This window comes from Hylobates moloch, unplaced genomic scaffold (genome assembly GCF_009828535.3).
Source record: "Hylobates moloch isolate HMO894 unplaced genomic scaffold, HMol_V3 SCAFFOLD_14, whole genome shotgun sequence".
NCBI lineage: Eukaryota > Metazoa > Chordata > Mammalia > Primates > Hylobatidae > Hylobates > Hylobates moloch.
The window spans coordinates 3,389,196-3,415,016 of record NW_026652289.1 but is presented as its reverse complement, the minus strand read 5'-3'; the positions used below and the strand labels follow the sequence as shown (position 1 = coordinate 3,415,016).

At 45.8% G+C, this 25,821-nt stretch overlaps 2 protein-coding genes across 5 annotated transcripts in view; one reads left to right on the top strand and one right to left on the bottom strand.

Moving 5' to 3' along the window:
- PKNOX1 (PBX/knotted 1 homeobox 1) overlaps positions 1 to 23,981 on the top strand; it is a 70,024-nt gene extending 46,043 nt beyond the window's left edge. For 3 of the 4 annotated variants that reach the window (XM_032175512.2, XM_032175513.2, XM_032175514.2), the window contains exons 5-11: positions 436 to 606; positions 4,552 to 4,651; positions 5,755 to 5,852; positions 8,901 to 9,029; positions 12,467 to 12,543; positions 16,327 to 16,499; positions 20,244 to 23,981. In XM_032175512.2, the coding sequence (XP_032031403.1) occupies positions 436 to 606; positions 4,552 to 4,651; positions 5,755 to 5,852; positions 8,901 to 9,029; positions 12,467 to 12,543; positions 16,327 to 16,499; positions 20,244 to 20,455 (960 nt within the window). In that variant the 3' untranslated portion in view covers positions 20,456 to 23,981. The remainder of the gene's footprint in view (positions 1 to 435; positions 607 to 4,551; positions 4,652 to 5,754; positions 5,853 to 8,900; positions 9,030 to 12,466; positions 12,544 to 16,326; positions 16,500 to 20,243) is intronic. The other variant, XM_058427901.1, reaches the window with a different exon arrangement.
- CBS (cystathionine beta-synthase) overlaps positions 1 to 25,821 on the bottom strand; it is a 225,327-nt gene that overhangs the window by 163,006 nt on the left and 36,500 nt on the right. The gene's annotated exons all lie outside the window — the stretch shown is intronic.

Below are 25,821 nucleotides of genomic sequence, written 5' to 3'. Positions count from 1 at the left end.
CTAGGACTAGGCAAAAACACCAAAATGGAACTTTATGAAAATGTAGCACTGCCTAGGGTGAGTGCGGATGTGTCCCTATTTGTGAATGTAGAAACAGGAGTAGATGAGGGTGAGTCACTTGTCCTGCCTGCCACAGAGCGAGTCAGTGGAAGGGCTAGTCTTCGGCTCACAGCCCACACACCTAGCACTGGGACGCACCGAGGTTACCACCATGCGCCTTTGTCTTCCCCGCACACCAGATGCAGCCAAATACCAAAGCCCAGGTCAGTGGCACTGGAACAACACATGAGTTTAGAGGATTTCTGATGTTATTCCACTTTGGTTATTGGCAGTAGAGATGGTTCCATCTAATGACTAAGAATTGGTATGTAGGATCATGATAACTTACAATAATGCTACCTTTTTCTCTGAAAGTCTTCATTTTCTCTGCTCTAGATGGTAAAAGCAATCCAGGTTTTGCGCATTCATCTTCTTGAGCTGGAAAAGGTTAACGAACTCTGCAAAGATTTCTGCAGTCGATACATTGCTTGTCTAAAAACGAAAATGAACAGTGAAACTCTGTTGAGTGGAGAGCCTGGAAGCCCGTACTCACCGGTGCAGTCCCAGGTACTTACATTTGGGGGCCTCACTTTCCCTCTCTGCCACTGTGAACATCTGCATTGAGTCATGAGACCACCAGCTCTTTGAGAATTCACTGGGTCATCTTAATGACTTTCTACAAGAAGGACCCTCTAGGTCTCTGACCCCAGCCTGGTTTGGGAATGAACTCCCTCAGATTATGAAGTGAGTCCTCAATCTGCATACTGGGCCCCCGGTCCCATGTTTATAGAAGACACAATTCATTTCTTTCTTTTACTTCTTCTTAAAATATTTTACTTATTCTTTTGAAAAATTGTGTAAAATATACAAAATATAAAATTTACATCTTAGCTATTTTAAAATGTACAGTTCAATGGTGTTAAGTTTATTCACATTGTTGGGCAACCATCAACACCATCCATCTCCAGAACTTTCTCATCTTCTCAAACTCAAACTCTGACCCCATTAAACACTCATTCCGGATTCCCCCTCCCCTAGCCCCTGGAACCCACCATTCTACTGTCTGTCTCTGTGAATTCGATGACTCCAGGTCTCTCATGTTAAGTGGAATCGTACAGTGTTTGTCCTTCTGGGTCCTTTGCTTGTTTCATCGCGCAGAATGCCTGTAAGATTCATCCATGAGGAAGCACTATTGTGTTTTAGCCATTCTGATGATATGTAGTGATATTAATATTTCTTTGTGGTTTTAGTTTTCATTTCCCTGATGGCTAATAATGTGGAACATTATTATACCCTCTGTGTATTTTCTTTGATAAAATGTCTGCTGCTTATGTCTTTTGCCTTTTTTTTTTTTGAAATGGAGTCTCGCTCTGTCACCCATGCTGGAGTGCAGTGGCGCGATCTCGGCTCACTGCAAACTCCGCCTCCTGGGTTCACGCCATTCTCCTGCCTCACCCTCCTGAGTAGCTGGGACTACAGGTGCCCGCCACCACGCCTGGCTAATTTTTTGTATTTTTAGTAGAGACGGGGTTTCACCGTGTTAGCCAGGATGGTCTCGATCTCCTGACCTCGTGATCTGCCTGCCTCGGCCTCCCAAAGTGCTGGGATTACAGGCATGACTGCCGCGCCCGGCCGTCTTTTGCCCATTTTTTAATTGGATTTTTTTTTTTAACTTCTGAGTGTTGAGAGTTCTTTGCTTATTGTAGATACTAGTTCTCTGTTGGTTATATGGTTTGAAGTGTTTTCTCCAAGTCTATAGTAGCTAAGTATTTTTTTCATCCTCTTAACAGGTCTTTTTCAGAGCCAACCTTTTTAATTTTAATAAAGTTCAATTTATTAGGTTTTCCTTTTATGGATCATTCTTTTGGTGTCAAGTCTAAGAACTCTTTGCCTAACTCTAGGTCCCAAAGACTTTGTCTTAAGTTTTTTCCTAAAAGTTTTTAAATAGAGACAAGGTCTCACTATGTTGCCCAGGCTGGTCCCAAACTCCTGGGCTCAAGTGTGAACCACCATGCCTGGCCTCAAAAGTTTTATAGTTTTACATTTTGCATTTAAATCCATGATCCATTTCAAGTGGATTTTTCTATAGAATAACTCTCAAAACTGGGCACACTGTTTCCTCCCACCCTGTTATTCCTTTTCAAAATTGTTTTAGCTATTCTGGTTCCTTTGCCTGTCCACATAAATTTTAGAATGCTCTTGTCTAGAGCTACAAAAACATCTTACTGCCGGGCACGGTGGCTCACGCTTGTAATACCAGCACTTTGGGAGGCCGAGGCAGGCGGATCACGAGGTCAGGAGATCGAGACCACGGTGAAACCCCGTCTCTACTAAAAATACAAAAAAAAATTAGCCGGGCATGGTGGCGGGCGCCTGTAGTCCCAGCTACTCGGAGAGGCTGAGGCAGGAGAATGGCGGGAACCCAGGAGGCGGAGCTTGCAGTGAGCTGAGATCGCGCCACTGCACTCCAGCCTGGGCGACAGAGTAAGACTCTGTCTCAAAAAAAAAAAAAATCTTACTTAGATTTTGATAGGAATTGCCTTATACCTGTATATCAATCTGGAGAGAATTGACATCTTTACTGTGTTGAGTCTTTCAATCCACAGGTATGGCATGTCTCTCCATTGATTGACAACTCTGATTTCTTTCATCAGTGCTTTGTAGTTTTTGACACATAAGTTGTGTACATGCGTTTTTAGAGTTATACCCAAGCGTTTCCTTTCCTGGCCTGTGCCATCTTGAATAAGAGTGGCAAGAGCAGACATCCTTGCCTTGTCACTGCCTTAGGGGACACCTTTCAGTCACTCACTGTTGATGATGTTGGTTGCAGGTTTCTTTCTAGATGCTCTTTATCAAGTTAAGGAGGTTCTCCTATATTGCTTTTTTTCTGAGAGATTTTATCTTGTTCAATTTTGTTAAATGCTTTTCCAGCATTGATTGATATGATTATGTGATTTTTCTTCTTTAGCCTGTTAATAATGGACATTACATGGATTGGTTTTTTGAATACTGAACAAGCCTTCTATTCCTGGAATAAACTCCACTTGGCCATGGCACATAATTCTTTTCATATGTATTCTTGAATTCTATTGGCTAATATTTTGTTCAGCATTTTTGTCTGTGTTTGTAAGGGATATTGGTGTATAGTTTTCTTTTTCATACTGTCTTTGGTTTTGGTATCAAGATATACAAACTTACATAAAATGGATTGGGAAGTAGTCCCTCCTCTTATTTTTTTCTGGAAATTATGTAGACTTGGTGTTAGTTTTTAAATGTTTGAGAAATAGAATTGATCTATTTCACCTAAGATGTTAAATTTAGGAGTTTAGAGGTGGTCTAGTATTCTCTTCATAGCCTTTTGGTGTTAGCAGGGTCTATAGCGATCTCTTCCTGTTTTATTTCTGATATTGATCTTTTGTGTCTCTATTTTTTTTTTTAGTGAGTCTAGAGGTTTATGTAATTTTCAAAGAACAGTATTTTGTTTTATTGATTTTTTTGGTTGTTTTTCTGTTTTCAGTTTCATTGATTTCACCTTGATCTTTATTATTTCCTTTCTTCTGCTTTGGGTTCACGATGTTCCCCTTTTTCTAAGATCTTCAGGTGGGAGCTGGGATGATTGATTTGACTAGCTTAACTTTTATTACAACCTAATTAATGTGGCAGGCCTTAAGCATAGCCGCTAAGCTTACACATTCCGCTCGATGATGGCCCACAGAGTCACCGCCTTGGGGTGGTGTCCCCTTATGCTATTTAACTACTCACATGTCAGGGCACGTGAGTGTGCCAGGCCCGGCACTGGAGGCTTCTCTCCCCTGCCAGCTGCCCACCCAGGCGTCACAGTCAGTGGATAAAGTGGCCCATGTGGATCTAACCCCAGATGCGTAGAGTCCTCCATGGGGCATGTACGAACATTTGCATGGGGCTCGCTGTAGGCCGGGCACAGTTCCAAGCACTGTACAAGCAAGAACACCGGGGAAAGCCAAGATCACACTTAGTCTGTGCCGGGGTCAAGAGTCAAGGTGGGTGCCAGGGGCTGACTCCCCAGCACAGCTTGTAATACCTCAGCCCTGGTCACTTCCAGTGCCTCCCAGGCCTGTGCTATATAATCTCTTGAATGTTCTTATTGGTCAGGGAGAGCTTGGTTCATGGAAAACTCAAGAGTCCACCAAGCCAAGTCTAATGAAAAAGATGTGTGATCAGAAAGCAGGGTCTTCCTCGTCATACTCCTGGGCTGTAAGGCACGTGGAATATGGCAGTGAGATGAAGATAATCTTTTGGGAGCCACAGTGCAGGCTGACGTTGCAGGCTGGCTTGTGTTTAATACAGAGTTGTACATCTCTTGCTTTCCGTGTGTGCTGCGTGCATTCTGAAGCCACGTCATCTGAGGATGCTCTTTCCCTCAAGCTTCTCTTTCCTTTTTTAACGGCGTCATTATGCTACTTATTTTAAAGTTTTAAACATGGGTTTTCCGTTTTCTAGTAATTCCTTCAACATGTGTGTTCTGACTTGCAGCAGATTCAAAGTGCCATTACAGGCACCATCAGCCCTCAAGGAATTGTGGTGCCGGCGTCTGCGCTGCAGCAGGGAAACGTAGCCATGGCAACGGTGGCAGGTACGATGACAGAAAAATGGACACACTCCCCATGAGTTTTTGCAGAAAATGGTCCTGTGTGTTAGAATGACAGTATAAATATAATTTTAAGTTAATGCCATTTTCTAATATAGCAATGTTAGAAGCTAGAGGTCTCTGAATGCCTCTTTCTTGTTAATACTCAATAACAAGTATTTTATGCAGATTGTGTTTCTTTGTTTCTCTACCAAAAATATATTGGAAAGAAAAAAGGTTTTATGTAGGAGTTGAAAATATACACCAAAAACCAGTTGTCATTTTCAAATAACATAGTTTTTTGTTGTGCTCTTAATAGCACCCTGAAAATCTTAAGTTTTATCATTAATTGATGACAAATAAAAATGCAGTCTTAGCATTGGTATTACTTGTAGAACAAAAACCGTTATAGGAAAGGGACAGATTCCAGAGTTCCCTGGTGCGTAGAGAACGTTGAAAACAGAAAGCATCATGGAAGTGGGACACAGCGAGGAGGGAGGGGTAGAAATTTACACCAAAGACCTCACGTAATAGCACAAAGGGAAACCTCAGTGGGAAAAAAAAGCACTGTTGATCCAAAAATATAACTAGAATAAAATAGTTATTATTTAGTACCCTTGGCGAAATCCTTAACATGTGCTAATTTTAGGAAAAAGTAGAAAGCAGAGGCTAGCAAAAGGAAGGGAGCCCTCACACCCCAGGTCAGTTGGTGGTGTGTGAGCCGGGCTGTGTGGGCTGCCAGGCACCTAGTGCCCGCCCACCTGCCCACGCACTGCTGCAGGTGCCAGAGTAGCCCACCCAGGGCTACTTTATAGTGACAAGTCAACTGGCAACAAAGGATTGTTGATCTTTTGAAATGATTAAAAAGCTCATCAAACTAGGGATTTTATTCCTTTTGTAAGTATATCAAGAAGAGGGCTGGTTGCAGTGCCTCACATCTGTAATCCCAGCACTTCGGGAGGCCAAGGCGGGAGGATCAGTTGAAGCCAGGAGTTAGAGACCAGCCTGGGCAACAAAGCAATATCCCTGTCTCTACAAAAAAAGAAAAAAGAATGGTTTAAATCATTGAGACTTAAAAGCAGCCTCATATTTTTATTCTCCCTTTTGAGGTGGCACAGTGTATCAGCCTGTCACGGTCGTCACTCCCCAAGGCCAAGTGGTCACACAGACATTGTCGCCTGGGACAATTAGGATCCAGAACTCCCAGGTGCGTGCGCCATTTTATGGAAGGCTTTGGGGGTGAGTGCTGCCCACATAGGGGCACAAGTAGAACAAGCACGAGCCCTTCCCTCTGCGTGAAGAGCTTTGTCTTGTGTAGCAATTTCTGGTTTCTCTGAATGTCAGTGTTTTGTTTCTTTGTACTCTTATCTCTCGCACTGTAGAGAATTTGCAAAGTTCAGAAAATTCTGAAAGAACAGGAAAAAAGTCACTCATAACCAACCCCCCGCCATACAAACACACACACACACACACACACACACACACACACACACACACACAGTTATCCAGTGCTAATGTTGGATCATGTGCCCATCCACCAGGGGCAGAGGTCTTGTAGGCACACACTCCCCAGGGTCCCCACAGAGGGCACGGCAGAATTGCCAGGCAAGCTTTTCAGACCAGTGAGCCTGGCCCACACCTCCATCATGACAGTGTCGTCAGGCCAGGGCTTTCAGGCCTCTCTGTCGCCCAGGCTGGAGTGCAGTGGCGCTGTCTTTGCGGCTGCTGAGCCTTGCCCGTCTTTGGTGTGTGTTATGAGTCTACTTTAAGAACATTGATTCTGGGCCAGGCACAATGACGTCTATAATCCCGGTACTTTGGGAGGCCAAGGCGGGCAGATCACAAGGTCAGGAGTTCGAGACTAGCCTGGCCAATATGGTGAAACCCTGTCCCTAAAAATACAAAAATTAGCTGGGTGCAGTGGTGCATGCCTGTAATCCCCAGCTACTCGGGAGGAGGCAGGAGAATCGCTTGAACCCGGGAAGCAGAGGTTTCAGTGAGCCGAGATCGCACCACTGCACTCCAGCCTGGGCGACACAGTGAGACTCCATCTCAAAAAAAAAAAAACATTGATTCTGGCCTGGTGCAGTGGCCCACGCCTGTAATCTCAGCACTTTGGGAGTGCTGAGATCTCTTGAGGTTAGGAGTTTGAGACCAGCCTGTCCAACATAGTGAAACCCCGTCTCTACTAAAAATGCAAAAATTAGCTGGACGTTGGGTGCATGTCTATAATCCCAGCTGCTCGGGAGGCTGAGGCAGGAGAATCGCTTCACCTGGGAGGCGGAGGTTGCAGTGAGCCGAGATTGTGCCACAGCACTCCAGCCTGGGCAACAAGAGCAAAACTCCATCTCAAAGAAAATAAAATAAACAAACAAAAAAAACACATGTTTTTGAGACTTTGCAAACCTAAAAATGAGTTTATTTTGATCTCATATTTGATATGCAGTCTGTTTACTTGTAGAATTCCGGGTTGAAAATCCTTTCTACCCAATGTTGAGGAAGCATTACTTTTGTGTTTTGTTTTTCTGAGACGAAGTCTCACTCTGTTGCCCAGGCTAGAGTGTAGTGGTGTGATCTTGGCTCACTGCAACCTCCACCTCCCAAGTTCAAGTGATTCTCCTGCCTTAGCCTCCCGAGTAGCTGGGATTACAGGTGTGTGCCACTATGCCTGGCTAATTTTTGTATTTTTAGTAGAAATGGGTTTCACCACGTTGGCCAGTCTGGTCTCGAAATCCTGGGCTCAAGCAGTCCGCCTGCCTCGGCCTCCCAAAGTGCTGGGATTACAGGCGTGAGCTACCGCACCTGGCTCTCAAGAAGGTTGATGTTCTTTATTCCAATCTTTTGTGTTTTTCTCATCTTTTAGAAGCTTCTCTTTTTTTGCAGGTGCTCTGATTTTTTTTTAAGAGACAGGGTCTCGCTCTGTTACCCAGGCTGGAGTATAGTGGCACAAACAGAGCTCACTGAAGCATTGACCTCCCAGGCTCAAGCAATCCTCCCACCTCCGCCTCCTGAGTAGTGGGACTACAGGCATGTGCCACTTTGCCCAGTTAATTTTTAAATGTTTTTGTAAAGACGGGGTCTCACTATGTTGCCCATGCTGGTCTTGAACTCCTGGGCTCATATAATAGTCCTCCTGCCTTGGCCTCCCAAAGTGCTGGGATTACAGGTGTGAGCCACTGTGCCTGGACTAAAGTTAGGTTTATGTGTGAGCTCTTAAACAGGCTGACCTATCCATGCTGCGGACCCTACAGAGTGATTTTGCTTCCTTCCTTCCTTCCCTGATCTGCGCAGTGCGCAGTGGCAGCATCATCTCAGCAGGCACCTGGGGAGGGAGACACTGTGTGAGGGAGGCCCTGCCAGGGCCTGGAGCACAGCCTTGTAACGAGCAGATCTTCTCTCGTGTTTTGTGAGAAGGAATTTAACAAAGAAATGCCATTCACATCTTTTTCTTTTAAAATCAAGTTGGCAGAGTAGCCTACCCTTTCCTGGGTGACAGGAGGGAAGGTCCATATCTCTAGTGCCTGTGGAGGCATCTGGAACAAGGAGTCAGCCTGTGCCCTCCTGTTCTGCGGCCCCTCTTTCTGCCTTTGTGCTGTTTCTGTTTCTTTCCCCTCTGCTCCCCTGGCGTGTCGTCTCTTGAGAGTTGGATTTTGTGGTGTCCCTGTTCATTCTCATTGGTTCTTGACATCCCTTTTTGGCTAGGAAGTCACATGTTCTCACTGACCTGGCTGCAGGAGGCACAGGTGGGAACAGGTGGTGGGTGAGAGGACCACGGCATTCCTGCCTGTAGAGGATGGGCTCTGAGCCTCCCTGCCTGAGAGGCCTCTGCAGAGCCAAGTCACTAGTGCAAAGACATCATGTGCCAGCCTGGGCAACAGGGCGAGACCCTGCCTCTACAAAAAGTAGAAGAAATTAGCTGGGTGTGGTGATGCGTGGCTGAGGTCCCAGCTACCCAGGAGGCTGAGCGGGAAGAATCACTTGAGCTCAGGAGTTCAAGGCTGCAGTGAGCTGTGACTGCACCACGGCACTCCAGCCTGAGTGACAGAGCTAGATCCTGTCTCAAAAAAAAGAAAAGCCCGGTAATGTGGAGGGAGCCACGTCCTGAAACATCAGTCCACACAGGGTTCCCGTGCATGGGCCTGACTGCAAGTCATTTCCCTGTCCGATCCTTGGCTGTTTTCTCCACCTGCAGTTGTAAGTACTTGGATATGTGAGAACTTCCTATGCTTTCTAATGTTATTTTCAACTTTAACAGCTTCAGTTACAGTTAAACCAAGATCTCAGCATCTTGCATCAAGATGATGGTTCCTCTAAGAACAAGAGGGGCGTCCTGCCAAAGCATGCCACGAACGTGATGCGGTCCTGGCTCTTCCAGCACATCGGGGTAAGGATGGCTGGGCCGGCCCTTGCCTTTCAGCCCTCTGCGACGCTTGCCCTCTGGCTTATGTGTCATGGAAAAGGGTTACTTCTCTGGGCTCAGAAAATCAAAGGCCTGACTTTCAGGACTTCGTGCCATGTCCATAATGTGGGGAGCGTGGGGCACTGCTGCAGGGAACTTGAAGGGCAATGAGGGCCGCCATGAAGGAGCACCCGGGCGCATGTGAGCTGTACACAGCCCACCACGAAGGGTGATGGGGTCAGGTGAGCCAGAAAAGTGGGCAGAGAAGGGGTGTTCTTGGGCAGCAGCTGGGGAAATTGCTGTGTTTCTGTGTGTTGGATTGACGAGCCGAGATGGGTTAGAGACATCACAGGGCCGGGTGCACCCACAGGCGGGCCACCAGGCGGGTGCCTTTTGCTGGAAGCGAGTTTGTCCCACAGGGTGCACCGGTTTGCTCAGCGCATGTGCACCCAGCTTCCTCCCCCGGGCCATGGCTGCGTCTTCTCCCTGTCCCTAGGACATCTTAGGAAGCGCAGTGGTGGGCCTGCTTGCTGAGTTGATGGGGGACACCTGCTCTGCACGCTGTGTGGCACCATTGCTGCCAGCCTGCTGATCCAGGGCAGGAGAGAGCAGGCGGGGCTCTCCTGGGACAAGCACAGGGAGGCCGAGGCAGGAAGGCAGACGCCAGTTTGGCTTGGCCCTGTTTGCCCTTCTCCCACACTGTCGCCACTGATTGTTGTGGGGCTGTGGCCATATCCTCCTGTTTTCCCAGCCTCTTCCTCGGCTTTCTGCGCTGCATCTGCCCTGCCCTCCCGCTGTCTCCTCTCCAGGGTGCCTTCACTGTGGCCGAGGCCTGTTTGTCCTCAGCACTCTGTCCTTGCCCTCCCCTGACTGTGGGCCCCTGAGCCCGTGGCCATCTCGCCATTTCGCGGCCCACTTTCCTCTGGCTGCCTCGGGCTCCTCGGTTGAGGATAGGGTCCATGGGAGTTACTGGCCCGAGGGCTTGAAACTGGTGGGTAGTGTCTGGTGGGTAGTGTTGCTGAGTGGTCCTGGGAGGAGAAGGACCCTCTCCTGGGCAGAAGGCCTGGCAGGAGCCTGGGCTGAGCCTCTTTTGCTTGCCTGCCCTGGCCTCTTGGTCTCCACCAAGCCACTTCCATGGGCCTAAAAGGTAGCAAGCCGCACGTGTCAGGAGAAAGAAGTGCTACCTGTGAGCAGCGGGGCTGCTCCGAGAAACTGGTCCAAAGAGATCAGTCACAAGAAAACGGAAAGATTTGTGTGTAAGAATGTTAGTGTTGTTGAATATAATAATGGGAAGCGGGTCGGCATGTAGATGAGGACGTGCCGGTTTGATGGAGTATCATACGGATAGTTAACAGGAATGAGGGCTCTAAGCAGTCGGGAGGTTTACTGAAGGATAGGAAGTCAAAAGGCAGCATGTCGGTATATTTACACACATTGTGATTATTACAGCCAATCAGTATATGTATAACATAATGATAGAACAACACCAAGTGGTGGGATTGGGTGAGTACTCTCCTTTCAGGTTTCCTTTAATGTTTTAATAATTTCTCAAACAGTAAACCCTGCTCATCATGTCCAGTGAAGATGCCGCTTTTTTTCCTGTGGGGTGTCCTCAGTCCCTCCTCACCCTCGTTTCTCGGCAGCACCGTCCCCCCGTAGTTTCCCGCATACTCTGGGGCAGCATCTCTGGCCATTTAGTGTTTTCTGTTTGTGTGCTCGTGTTTCCTGCCCTGTTTCTATTTGATGAGCTTTTAAAAGGGGGAGAGCAGTATTTCTGTTTCCATGACCTTGAGCTCAGAGCCACACACTCATGGATGGAGTCAAGTTGAGTCGCACTGCCAGTTAGTTTGAGGAAACAAACCCATCACTGCTGAGGCACATCCGAGGCCGCTCCGTCCCCATGTGATGGGCAGGGGTGTTTCCACGCTACACTCAGTGTTCCTTTCACATCAAAGCCAAAGTAAACTCCCACTGCTGACTTCGCTGGTGCCGTTCATTCTCTTGGGTCCTTGTTGATTCCAAATCAGGGACTTTAGCGCATTCAGGTTTTAGAGTAAATGTCGTGTTGGTTTCCACATATAGACAGTCATCAATCTTGGAGAAATTATTTACCATAGCTAGAAATCATTTTTGGTTGGTACTTCTGTGAGTTTTGCTATTTAGTTCTGGTTGGATTTTTTTTTTTTTTTTCTGCACTCCCAGGCTGGAGTGCAGTGGCGCGATCTCGGCTCACTGCAACCTCTGCTTCCTGGGTTCAAGCAATTCTTCTGCCTCAGCCTCCCGAATAGCTGGGACTACAGGTGCGTGCCATCATGCCCGGCTAATTTTTTGTATTTTTAGTAGAGATAAGGTTTCACTGTGTTAGCCAGGATGGTCTTGAACTCCTGATCTCGTGATCTGGCCACCTTGGCCTCCCAAAGTACTGGGATTACAGGCGTGAGCCACTGCACCTGGCCGGATTTTTTTTTTTTTTTTTTTTTTTTTCAGATGGCCAGGCTGGTCTTGAACTCCTGACCTCAAGTGATCCACCTGCCTTGGCCTCCCAAAGTGCTGAGATTACAGGCGTGAGGCACCGCGCCCAGCCCTCTGGTTGGATTTTTTTGTATGTGAAATGTTTCAGTCATACATAAAAGAAGAATAGCATAGCTGGCACTCCTGTCACCAGCCCTGGGTTCAGTTCCTTACTGACAGCACAGGTGAATCCAGCAGAGATCTCATCCCAGGAAAGCCGTCGATGGCATCAGCTCATTCCAGTGTCAGTTGATTCTTATGGTACCCATGATGGAAACTTGTCCCCCAGCCTGCCTGGCCATTTCCTACTCCACCTGTTTCACCAGCTGTGGGATGGGGGCAGTTTGTAAACACTTCATGCCTCAGTCTCCTCTTCTGTAAAATAAAGACAGTGACAGTGACCATCTCAGCAGGTGCTTCTGAGGAATCAGTGAATTATTATAGAATGGACCAAGGTAATTGAAATGTGCTGCGTGTTGCTTGTGGCAGAGGCTCCCGGGCCAGAACGCATCCATCCATCCTCTTTACATGGATGTAGTTTATTGTTCGTAAGTTAAAGTTCAATAAAGTTGATACAGAATCTATAGATTGTATCAAGCCTGGCGTAGACTCACCGCTGGACTGCATACCTGCTCCCCGTGATGTCGCTGCTGTTACCGTCACCGCTGAACCGATAGACATGGGGGGCGGTCCACCTTGGCCTATGCGCTAACCAGCCACTGCGGCACTAGGACATTCCTGGGACTAGGAGAAACACTTTGTTCTGTGAGACTACGGTTAGGTTTTGGCTAGAAGCACTATTGATGTTACCATTATTTTCTGATGATTATGTAATGCTCACATTTTGCCTAAATCGTCTTGATTTCCTTTGTAAACTCGAAGGCCATGGTAACCCTGCTTTTTATTTTCAGCATCCCTACCCAACAGAGGATGAGAAAAAACAGATTGCTGCTCAGACAAATTTGACACTACTCCAAGTCAACAACTGGTAAGGTGCCCTGCTTCCTGAAATCATGCTATCAGCACGGTAGAGCACTTGGAAACCCTGGCACCAATACGTGGTGAAATCTTGCTGAAAAGAGGAGATCTCTCTTTTTCTTTTTTCCCAATTGAGACGGGGTCTTGCTGTGTTGCCCAGGCTGGTCTCGAGCTCCTGGCCTCAAGTGATCCTCCCACCTCAGCTTCTCAAAGTGCTGGGATCATGGGTGTGAGTCACTGCAACTGACTAAAAATATGAGTTCTTTTAATGGGCAATGGGAGCAGGAGACTTAGGAATAAACCAGGTTCAACCTAAGTTTTCCTATCAATACCTGATTATGGACTGCATCCTGCCTGCCTCTTTAGAACTGTTTCTCTAGGGTGCTACTGTCCCCAAGCCCCACATTCATACAAAACTGATGTGTTGTTAGTGGATGAGCCTCTGGATGGTGGGAGGTCAAGAGGTGAGAGGTCCTGCCCCATGAGGGGACCCTCTGCTGCTCTTTCTTGTGGGGGTCCTGCTCCACAGAAGAGCCTGGGAGCCATTCCTAGGAGAGAAACACCCAGGAGGACATTTCATAAAACGTCCCCTTCTAGTCCTGCTGTCAAACATTGCTGTGGACACTTAGACTCTGGCCAGATGTTTTTTCTTAGTAAGGGCTTGTGTGTGTTCCTAGGTGGCACTGAAGTGGGGGGTGGTCTTCCATTTTGGTTATTAGTCACTTGTCACATTTTTTAAATTTACTTATTATTCAGATGTAGGAAACAATTTCAGCTGAATAAAACTGGCATGCATAAAAGAAGAAAGCACAAATTCTCCCAGTTGTAAACATTACTGTCTTTATCTTAGCTGTGCTAAAATGTGAACTTGTTGAAGTTCCAGCAAGAAAGTCTTTGTCTTTGTGCAGTCGTGTGTGCGGGAGGTGTGCTTCGGGGTTGCATAAGTACTGCCATGATCCTACATTCTTGCCATTCTTTTGGATTTGGGTGGTCACAACAGACTATACTATTTGCGTTATTTCCTGTTAAATCTTTTAAATAGAATATTAACAAAAATTTAAAGATTCTGAGTATGTTGTTGCTGCAGTGGTTGTTATATACTGCTCATGTGCTTGGTTGTTTTCCGGGAGTCTATGTGGAAACCACATACTTTGGTTGGGGCACACCTGTGGTGGGTGGGCTGAAGGGGGAGGGATGCTTCTCTGGGTGTGCTGGTGCCCCGTCACTGCTCAGCACCCTCCTGCTTTTCTTCATTCATGATTTCCTGGTGTTCCCTGACTTGCTACTATGTTGCATTAACAAATTGTCTTACCTAGGTTTAGTATCAACTTTTAATTTTTAGTAATAATAACAGTTTAATAATATAACTTTTAAAAATTCCAAATTTCTGAAATCTTTAATATTTGTAGCTACTTTTACTTTTTGTGACTTTCTTTTCTTTTGTATTTACAAACATTATATCTTGCAGTGAGATATACACACCCATCATTAGCTCATGCCTCTGCTGGTAGCAGCTTTGAATAAGAAGGATTTAAAAACACATTACAGGCCAGGCGTGGTGGCTCACACCTGTAATCCCAGCACTTTGGGAGGCCAAGGTGGGCAGATCACAAGGTCAGGAGTTCGAGACCAGCCTGACCAACATGGTGAAACCCTGTCTCTACTAAAAATAGAAAAATTAGTCACATGTGGTGGCGCACACCTGTAATCCCAGCTACTCAGGAGGCTGAGGCAGGAGAATGGCTTGAACTCGGGAAGCGGAGGTTGCAGTGAGCCAAGATCGCACCATTGCACTCCAGCCTAGGTGACAGGGTGAGACGGTCTCAAAAAAAAAAAAAAAAAAAAAAAGAAAGAAAGAAAACAACCAACACATTACAATAGCAGTGGGGCCTTCCCTTCTAGGTCTTGTTGGGGTTGTGGGTGGCCGTGGAGCTTGTGCTGCAGGGATCACCAGGTTCCTCTAAATGAAGCATGGCGGGATCCGAACTGCTTCGTTATTGTTAGACTGTGTGCTAATATAATTGTAGCTATTTTAAAATCTTGGACTTTTAAAATTAAGCAACCTTAGAGCTGATCCAGTTCTAGTTTTGTGTTTTGCAGAGGGGGGCATTAAAAAAAGAGAATAGTTGTCACAGTGACAAACCAGAGTAGAATCGGAGTCTAAAAGTAATGCTTTTGTTTCCCTGATACTGTAAACATGGCTACTCAGCTATCCAGATAGAGAAGTCTGGCTTTTAATAGATGAGCAATGTGTGACTCTAGCAAGAGGTCAACTACTTTATCACTCATGTTACTGAAAAAAGAAGACAGAAACGAGGCCTTAAGCATAATTGGTATTGCTGCTTCTGCATTAGGTTAGGGGTAATGCGTGAATCTGGACGGGTTCTGGTTTGATAGGCGCTTTCATAGGACAGATGTTTTTCTTTCCATTTCTTTCCATTGCAGCTCCTTTTGTAGCAAAGTGGCCCGGTCAGTGGCATAGGGTGGTAGGTGCAGCAGAACTCATGTCTGGGTTGCTATCTTTGTGCTCCAGTCACTGCAGGAGGAAAAGCCAGCCTGGGGATTTGAATCTCCTTGCACTTTCTCACATTTAAAGGCAACAGTTCAGAGCATAAGAATGGGAACTGAGGACAGCAGCCTTTAATCTTAATGTATTTTGAGATTGCTGTCATACTCATTTGATATGAAACAATGTCCAGCCTGCCTTGCCAACCTGTGACTGTTGGGCTGGGTGCAGTGGCTCACATCTGTAATCCCAGCACTTTGGGAGACCAAGGCAGGCAGATCACAAGGTGAAGAGATCGAGACCATCCTGGCCAACATGGTGTAACCCCGTTTACTAAAAATACAAAAATTAGCTGGGCGAGGTGGCGGGCGCCTGTAGTCCCAGCTACTCAGGAGGCTGAGGCAGGAGAATTGCTTGAACCTGGGAGGCAGAGGTTGCAGTGAGCTGAGATCATGCCACTGCACTCCAGCCTGTGCGACAGGGCGAGACTCCATCTAAAAAATACAAAAACAGTGTCCAGCCTGCCTTGCCAACCTGTGATTGTTGCTGATCTCTTTCTCTGTGGGGTCTTATCACAGGCATGAGTTCCTAGTTTGACAGAGTCGCTAACGTCTGTCGGGGATTTCATCACTGCTGGTGCCTATGTGCTGTGCTAGCCACATGTCTAGGACCACTGGATGACTTATGCCCTCAGTCATCTAAGAAACAGCTCATCATTGGGAATAGTTTTTGAAAAGATGCAGCTCTTGCCTTAGATCATGCTTTGTGGTGAAACAAGAGGAGGTGGCAGTCCCATTCTCTGATGGCTCAGACGTGTTGCCACCCAGAGGCTCGGCCATGTTGGTGATCTGGTGACTTCCAGACGAGTGCAGACTGCCCAATCGTCTCAGGCATGATGGCACTACAGAAAGTCTTGCTTCTTTAACATTTTTCTTCCTTAGGGAAAATAGTGTCAGATTCACAAATTCAACAGTATCATCTATGTTGTTATGAGTACCTAGTTCACAAACATGCACTAAAGGAGTTGAGGCAAAAAAAAAAACAAGCGCCATGGATGAGTTGGTCCTTATTTACATGATTTTTAAAACAACAGGCTCTGTGATTCTGGGCATTTAGAGAATTTGGAATAGCTGTTGAGTCCTCTTAAGTAGTTATTATAGTGGAGAACGTCAGTCATTCTTTGTAGCGTGGTTCATAGTGCAGCGTGTTTGTTAGAAGGATTTGTTCATCCTGTATAGGGTCTTTACAAAGGCTGTTTTCATGGAAGCTTCTCTTTGTCAACTCCAGGTTCATCAATGCCAGAAGACGAATTCTTCAGCCAATGTTGGATTCAAGTTGTTCAGAGACCCCTAAAACAAAGAAAAAAACTGCTCAGAACCGGCCAGTTCAGAGGTTTTGGCCTGACTCTATTGCATCAGGAGTCGCACAGCCACCACCGAGCGAGCTCACCATGTCAGAAGGTACAGGTGGCTGGCCAAGGCCAGACATGGTGGACCATGGGGTGGGGATTATGAACAAGAGGCCTGGATCAGGCCTGTTAGCTGTGAGCCTCAGGTAATGCAGTGAATGAAAGTACGTGGTTCTCTTTCTCTGCAACTAAAACACGAGGAAGCTGCATTCTGGGTGCATGGGAGCTCTCAGTGACAGTTAGGAGCACCAGTAGTAGAGAATGTAAAACACATGATAGAGATATGAAATCATTAATTCTGTCTCAAAGACACAGTCATGGACAGTGGATCTTCTCCTTTGCTTCTGTGTTTGCTCTCTTTTTCCCTCCGACTCCGGGTGTGGAGGAGGGACTTACCCCGTTCTCACCATGTGGCTTCTTTCTCTTCCTCCTCCATGCCCTTCTCTTGTTTTTGCTTATTCCCTGTGGCCTCTGCCCTCCATCCCCTGACATAGGCAGCCATTCTGGTGTGTTTTATAGGCATCTTTCTGTTCGCATGAGGTCTTCATATTTTGGATGGTTTTGTGTGCGTGTGTTTTTGGTTTTTTTTGTTTGTTTACTTTGGTTTTTTTTTTTGTTTTTGAGACGGAGTCTCACTGTCGCCCAGGCTGGAGTGCAATGGCGTGATCTCGGCTCACTGAAACCTCTGCCTACCAGGTTCCCGCCATTCTCCTGCCTCAGCCTCCTGAGTAGCTGGGACTACAGGTGTGAGCCACCACAGCCAGCTAATTTTTTTTATTTTAGTAGAGATGAGGTTTCACCATGTTGGCCAGGATGGTCTCAATCTCCCGACCTCGTGATCTGCCCGCCTCGGCCTCCCAAAGTGCTGAGATTACAGGGGTGAGGCACCCCTCCTGGCCTGTGTGCATGTGTTTTTAAGTGTATGTAAATGGTGATATTTCCTCTTCTTTCTCTTTTCTGGCAGCGATAGACCCTTATTCAGTTAGGAAAGTTTGGGGCCGTTATTTCTTCACCCATATTTTCTGACCTTCCTCCTGCAGCCCTTTTCAGGGACTTCAGTGCCTGTGTATTCGGTGGTGAAAATTTTCACACAGTTCCTGATGTTCTTTCCCGTTTGTTAGATTCTCTGTGTTTCATTTTGGGCGATTCCTGTGACTCTCCTTCTGCCGCACTCATCTTTTCTTCTGTACTGCTTCATCTTATGCTCATCCCATCCAGTGTGGTTTTCATCTTAGACGCTGTAGTTTTCATCTCTCCAGAAGTTCTGTTGGAGTCTTTCTGTCTTTCATGAGTCTACTTAAGTTTTGAACACACAGAATACAGTTGCTGCCACTGTTTTGATGTCCTTCTCTGCGAATTCTAACATCTGTCAGCTCTGGGTCAGTTTCAGCTGATTGATTTTCCTCGTCATGACGGGTTTCCCTGCCTCTTTTCATGCCTGGTCATCTCACTGGATGCCAGGCATTGGGAATTTGGCCTTTTGGGGTGCTGGGTGTTTTCGTATTCCTGTAAGTCTTCTTGAGCTTGGCTCTGGACTGCAGTTAGGTCACTTGGGAGCAGTGTGGTCCTTGTGGGTGGTCCCCAGCAGTGCTCAGGCTAGCACGGATTGTCCCAGCTGAGGTCAGACCTTCCTGAGTTCTCCATCCAGTGCCTGCAGACAATGAGTTTTCCAGGCTACCTGTGTGAGTGCTGGGCTCTGTTCTCTGTAGTCTTTTCAGATGGTTCTTCCCCCAGCCTCAAGTCAGTTGCTTGCAGCAGGCGCTGATGGGTTCTCCACTGAATGCGCAGGTGACTTTCCTTGGGGGGTGCTGGCCCTCAGGTTAGGATGGGTTGTGAATCACGCTGATTTTGTCTCCATTTAGCCTTTCTTAAGTTGCGTTACATGCATTTAAACCAGAGTGTCCTCAAGTACTGCTGTGGCTGCATCCTTTAGGTTTGGATGTGTAGTGGTCTTCTCTTTAAAGAATGTATAGCTAGAAAGTTATTCTCTTTCTTTCTCCCTCTTTCTCTGTCTCCCTCTGTCAGAAAAGGCAATACCTATCTATTGAGGAAAGACATTCAAGCAAGAATATTCAGCGAAAAGTAAATCTCTCTTCCATCTGGCTTCTACTTCTCCAGAGACAATCATTGTTACCAGTTTCCTGTACAAGCTCCAGTACATACATGATATGATATTGTATGCACAGACATGAATGAATGAATGTGTATCTCTTTAAATCTTTTCTTTTTTTTTTTTTTTTTTTTTTTGACAGAGTCTCACTCTGTCACCAGGCTGGAGTGCAGTGGCACAATCTCAGCTCACTGCAACCTCCGCCTCCTGGGTTCAAGTGATTCTCCTGCCTCAGCCTCCCGAGTAGCTGGGACTATAGGCACATGCCACTACACCCAGCTAATTTTTGTATTTTTAGTAGAGATGGAGTTTTACCATATTGGAAAAGCTGGTCTCGAACTCCTGACCTTGTAATCCACCCACCTCGGCCTCCCAAAGTGCTGGGATTACAGGTGTGAGCCACCATGCCCGGGCTTCTTTTACAATTTTACCCAGATGTTAGCATATCACATAACACTGTCTCTACTTTCTTTCATTACTTATTAATACATCTTGCAGAGTTTTAGAAATTAGTAAATGTTGGTCCACTGTATTTAGTAGCATCATAGCATTCCGTTGTTCAATGTTTTGTTTTATTTTTTTGAGACAGCGTCTTGCTCTGTCACCCAGGTGGGAGTGCAGTGGAGCAAGCTTGGTTCACTGCAGCCTGGACCTCCTGGCCTCAAGTGATCCTCCCGCCTCAGCCTCCTGAATAGCTAGGACTACAGGCATGCACCACCATGCCCATCTAATTTTTAAACTTTTTGTAGAGATGAGGTCTCCCTATGTTGTCCAGGCTGGCTGGTCTGGAACTCCTGGGCTCAAAGGATCCTCCCTCCTCGGCCTCCCAAAGTGCTGGGAGTAGAGTTGTGAGCCACCGTGCCTGTCCTCTCCATTGTTGAGTTTTTGATTTGGGCCTTGCTCGTGGATATTTGGGCCATTTCCGTCTTCTGCTATTAGGTTTTACAGCAGGCACTGGCATGTGACAAGCTTTTCTTTCCTTTTCTTTCCTTTTCTTTCACACAAATCTTCCTTCCTCTTTCTGTATTCTCCTTTTCATTCTGTTTCTCTGCTATATTCTTCTTGTGTGTCTTTCTTCTGTGTTTATGGATTTTTTGTTATTACAGTACCTTTTGCTCCATGAATCTGTGTTCTGTATCTCCTGATCTCCACTGAAGTTGTTCTTAGACCAAGGCCTTATTAGCCAAGCGTGGTCTGAGGCTGATTTCAGAAACAATTTCTTTCTTTTTTTTTTTTTTTTGAGATGGAGTCTCACTCTGTCGCCCAGGCTGGAGTGCAATGGCGCAATCTCCGTTCACGGCAAGCTCTACCTCCCGGGTTCACGCCATTCTCCTGCCTCAGCCTCCCGAGTAGCTGGGAGTAGCTACAGGCGCCCGCCACCACTCCCGGCTAATTTTTTGTATTTTTAGTAGAGACGGGGTTTCACCATGGTCTCCAGGATGGTCTTGATCTCCTGACCTCGTTATCCGCCCGCCTCGGCCTCCGAAAGTGCTGGGATTACAGGCATGAGCCACCACGCCCGGCCCAGAAACAGTTTCTTAAATCCCTGTTGAACATTCCCTAAACATATATAGGTGTTTTTTTTTTTAACTTTAGGTCAAACAAGCAAACAGCATCCAATTGAGTAATAAAGTGTTTTTCTGCGAGTACTAATTTAAATAATGACACACCTTCATCCTGCCGCAGGAGCTGTTGTCACCATCACCACGCCCGTGAACATGAACGTGGACAGCCTTCAGTCTCTGTCCTCAGACGGGGCCACCCTGGCGGTGCAGCAGGTCATGATGGCAGGGCAGAGCGAGGACGAGTCTGTGGACAGCACGGAGGAGGACGCGGGTGCCCTGGCCCCCGCCCACATCAGCGGGCTGGTCTTGGAGAACAGTGACTCCCTGCAGTAGGGGCAGGAGCAGACGCACCTGACTTTTTAGAGTTTGCACAGCAAACATTTTACACAGTTTTATTTCTAATATGTTTTATATGTAGATATAGAAGAGTGCACTTTTGTATTTCATAGTAAGCTTAAAGCGTGTCTTTGCCGGTGCAGCGACTTCTTTCAAGTGTGTGTGTGTGTGTGTGTGCATGTGCACACATGTGTGTGTGTGTGGATTTTTAAAGAAATTCTTTAAAGGTTTAACGCTAGATTGTGAGGAATGACACACCACTCCCTCCCCACCTTGAATCCCTAATTAGATTAAGGAATAGCGCTGCCATTTTCTAAACCGTGATGCGGTTTTCACTTAGTTCTGTGGTTCCAGCAGATCTCAGTGGGCTGGTTTATTTGTGTGGCCCATGGATTTGAAAGAAGCTGCTGCACCCGAAACTGCCAGTGTGCGGTGACAACGGCACACGCCTAGACTGAGTGTGGTTTCATCGTGAGTGGACGGACGGCAAGCTTAGCAAGCCTAAGTCCCCCCATGTTCAGTGAGCCTGTTTCATTTGCTATATAGAAAAAGAAACTCCTATTTTTACCTTGCTGGAATTATTGGATAAAAAAGCTATTTTTATAAATTCGTTATGAATTGGATGATGACTATATTGAGGATAAAATTTCTAGAGAAGAAACAATACATGCTTGCTATTAATATTTCAATTTGGAATGTTCCGAATTGACCAAATTTAATGAACCTGCCCAAAGTTAGCTACCGTTCTATGGTTCTTTGCTCTCCCAGGGTGGTGATGAACATTTACTACTATAAAGAAACAGCTATTTAATGAAATTTTGATATCTGCAAATTTTTGTTGATATGTAATGCTCGGATTGCATTTTACACTTGATCTAAACATATATTGAAAGGTATCTGCTAAATAGGACTTCGGGTAAGTGAGGTGAAATGGTAGCCAGTGATCCGTTAGGAGCTCTTACCAGACATACTCCAGTCTAATTTAAATCTGACCACAGTTGCATGGTTGCTTTACCATGTTAGCTGTGTATTGTTTTAGAAGTTTTAACTTCAAAATATGTTATACGCAGAATGTTTATTATAAACTAATATAAAATGTGCTCTACCCCATTGGCTCAGAGCTAGGGCAAACAGCAGATATTCAGACTTTATTACTTAACTAGCGGACATCCCTGGAGTCCCAGCGGCGAGTTGGTCTGGCGAGGGCGCCTCGGCAGCCCCCACGGGTTGGTTCCTGTGTTTGCGTTTGTGGCTGGTCTCCTGGTGTCAGCGTTCTCTTGTACGTTGTTGCTTTTGACTTTTCAGAGCCCTCCTGCTCACTTGACCACGTGAGATTTGGAGAAACTGTAGGACTTCTGTTTCCTGGTAACAAGATGAACCGAGAGAGTGGGCTGGGTTCTGTTTTCTCTGGTTTTGATTTGTTTTCATTTGTTTACTTAGGAGTGGTGCTTTTTCTCAGAAAACAGGCCACGGTGTTTCCTACAGAATGTCTTCATATCATCTGAAATGGTATGGCTGAAGTTCATTTGTTTACAGGGTCGGGAATGTCTTCAATTCTTGAGATTCAACAGTAATGATTGGTTGTAAGCCAAGGGACATTTTAAGCTAGTGAAGAGTTTTTTCTGGAATTGATTTTTCTCAAAAGAATATATTAATTGAGGTTAAGAAGTCAGTGGGAAATACACAGAAATTTATTTTAAAATCTTTCAGGGGCTTTAACTGAAAGACTTGATTATCAAGTCTTTTGGGGAGAGAATGACATTTTTTTTTTTTTTTGAGACAGAGTTTTGCTCTTATTGCCCAGGCTGGAGGGCAATGGTGCGATCTCAGCTCACTGCAACCTCCACCTCTTGTGTTCAAGCAATTCTCCTTCCTTAGCCTCCTGAGTTGCTGGGATTACAGGCATGCGCCACCACACCTGGCTAATTTTGTATTTTTAGTAGAGACGGGTTTCTCCATGTTGGTCAGGCTGGTCTCAAACTCCTGACCTCAGGTGATCCGCCTGCCTCAGCCTCCCAAATTGCTGGGATTATAGGCGGGAGCCACTGCGCCCGGCCAAAAATGACATCTTAAAGCCACCATTGCGTTCCTCATTTGTGAACTGTTTTCTCATATTTTAAGTAAGTCTACAAGATCATTTTTAACCTAAAATAAGCACCCATGAAAGCCAGCCAGCCCTTCCTCCTTCCCTCACCACCCTCTGTCTCTTCGTCCCTCACCACCCTTCGTCTCTTCATCCCTCACCACCCTTCGTCTCTTCATCCCTCGCCACCCTCCGTCTCTTCAGCTGCCTGCTCTTTAGTGTAGATTAGTGGAAGCCATTCACAGAATGTAGACTCATGTATAGGTCACTGTTTCTTTCCCCCACTAGAAATCACATTCACTAAGCAGTGGATTGAATTTAAGAGTGCTGCCCCTGCCCGGCGCAGTAGGGCGTGCCTCTAGTTCCAGCTACTCGGGAGTCTGAGGCAGAGGATTGCATGTGCCAGGAGTTTGAGGCTGCAGTGCACTGTGCTTGCACCTGTCAATAGCCACTGCACTCCATCTTGGGCAACACAGTGAGACCCCCATCTATAAAAAGAGAGCACTGCCTGAACGTCGGTGGCACTGTGAAGCTCTGGCCTGAGAGTTAAACACCCATGCTGAATGGTACAGTGTGCATTCTCTCCAGCTGAAAACTTTCTTCAGTTTTCCTAAATTCTTACTAAATTCAGAGGAATAGGATAAAGATCATTTAGAGAAAGGGTGCTTACGGACATAGCCTGAGTTTCCTTTAACCTCTCTCCAATGGGTGCTTTTAACTAGCTTCTACATGGCAAGCCGTTTCAGTTTGTAAAATCACTGCCCAGCATGTTTGAGGTCAGTTGGCACCTTAAAACACCTGTTCTCCAGCCCTTGGACAGTGGAGAGAATCTGTAAAAGTGTGACCCCTCTAAGATTTCATTTTAAATGATCAGACTCGGTCCCAGTTTTATTCTTGTTGAGTTTTTCCCTATGAAGGCTCCCTTTGAATGTGTCTTGAGACCCAAATTGAGCATGTTGCTGTTATTCCTGCCCTGCACCTGTTGAGCAGGAGTGGCAGGGCTGGCTGTGCTGGGTTCCAGCTCGCTCCCGCCGAGGGACTAGCTTGGCCTTTGTGCTTTGATTCCAGATAGTAAGATGAGTGGAAGTGTTTATCCAGTATGCAAAAGAAACCCTCATGGCTAAGGGCTCCGGGAGTTGTGTCTGTGTGACCTGAGAGTGATCCGTCTCCTGCCTGTGTCAGGTGGCAGTGGGCACTTTTCATTGAGGCAAACTCCAGGGTGCCCAGAGGGGGTTCTGCCCCTTGCGAAGGCCCATTCCTGGCACTTAGAGACAGAAAGAACTCAGCAATCTTTCGTTCTAGTTATATTCGGTCTTTGAAACTGACAATCTTTGAAATGTGAATACTGTAACAATATGTTTTCTTGGATTGTTGTCTTTAAAAAGGATTTTTGTGAAGCAATTGATTTATCAAAGCAAAAAAATTAAAAATAGAAACTTGCTTTATGGATGTTTTATTTTATAAAGCTCATGTCACCAAAAGCTGCTTTTCCATTTTATGTAAAACATTGAGAATGCTTTCATGTTTTCTGGTGACATGTAGGGTCTGTAGTCACCCCTGCATATTGAGAACTAGGACCACACTGCATCGGACTAGTCAGGTCCATTTACATGTCCAAGAATCTTTTCTTAAATTCCTTACTTTGTTCATTCATTGGCTGTTAAGGCAGAAAATGGAAACAGGTAGCTTTTATGTTTTTTATTATAGTTTTCCATAAATCTAATTATTCTGATAATTACAAGAATATAATGATTCATCAGTAAGGTAACATAATCCCTTTCATAGTTCATATTATAAATTTTCATGACAAGAAAGTTCCTGAAGATTTAAAACGTACATTAAAACAATTTCAGAGGGTTTTTAATCTTTGTTGTCCAGAGTGTTATAACTCCCAACAACTGTTCATGCTTAGAGGCTAAAGTCAGCAGACTTAGTATTTTAAAAACCACATCCAAAATTGTGAGTCTTGTTGGTGATTAGTAGTGACAGCTGACTGTATTGTTTCAAGAAATGTTTTTCATTGGTTTACAGAAAACTGAGGCACTGTGTTGTGTCTCCACCTCCCTTAGTTCGGAGGTGAGAGGACGGGCATGAACTTTATTAATGTGGGGCCTCAGGCAGCCCCAACCTCTCTAGGCTTCCAGGGCTTTGTTTGTGAAAAGGAAGAACTGGCTTAAAAGGTTTATTCTAGCCCTACAATGATGTTTATGACTAATAAGATTCTATCTCTCCATCTAAAGACTGATGAGGAAGTAATGGTCTAGCAAATCCAGAAAATAAGAAATACTTGGATTAAATATTTAGTGGTTCACACTTTTTGAATTATATGAATGTCATAAATAATGTCTACTGTTTTTAGCTTTCATGCCATTCTATTATATGTACTCTCTGAAGAAATTCTTAGTACAAGGCCGGGCTTGGTGGCTCATGCCTGTAATCCCAGCACTTTGTGAGGCCAAGGTCAGCGGATCACCTGAGGTCAGGAGTTTGAGATCAGCCTGGCCAACATGGTGAAACCCCATCTCTACTAAAAACACAAAAATCAGCCAGGTATGGTGGCAGGCACTTGTAATCCCAGCTACTCGGGAAGCTGAGGCAGGAGAATCTCTTGAATCCGGGAGGCGGAGGTTGCAGTGAGCTGAGATTGTGCTACTGCACCCCAGCCTGGGGCATAGAGCGAGACTTTGTCGCAAAAAAAAAAAAAAAATTCTTAGTACGAATTATTTTTGCCCTTGTGCAGTGAGATATTTTTACCTTCACTAAGACCTAGGATAATTGTTTAACTATCATTGTTTATAAAATCTGCGAGACTAGTGACTATATAGCATCTAAGCACGTGTGACTGAAAGCAATGAATGCTGGTCCTGGGGTGGCATCTGGGCCTGGGGCCAGCTTTCCCCAATCCCACGTCTTCACCACACAACCCAGGTCGGGTCTGGCACCTGCAGGCTCCTCTCTGCCAGGCCTCCTCAGGTCTGGCTTTTGTAGTCTATAAAGGACTAGTTAGTGTTGCTTACTTGGATAATTTGTAAGTATTCTATATAAAAATCGTATTTAGAAGGTATTATCTTATACAGATGTTTCCATTCTTCATCTCCCACAGCAGCCCACACTCTCACGGCTTCTGCTGCGAGAAGCGCTCCTTCCTGGGATTCCCTGGCACAGTTCAGCTGAGTATTTCTCCACCTTCGCTGGCTGCTCTCCTCCAGCTCCACGGTCTCTACAACCCAGGTCTACTCTAACACACAAGACAACGTAAACTGTTAAGGGCTTCACAACT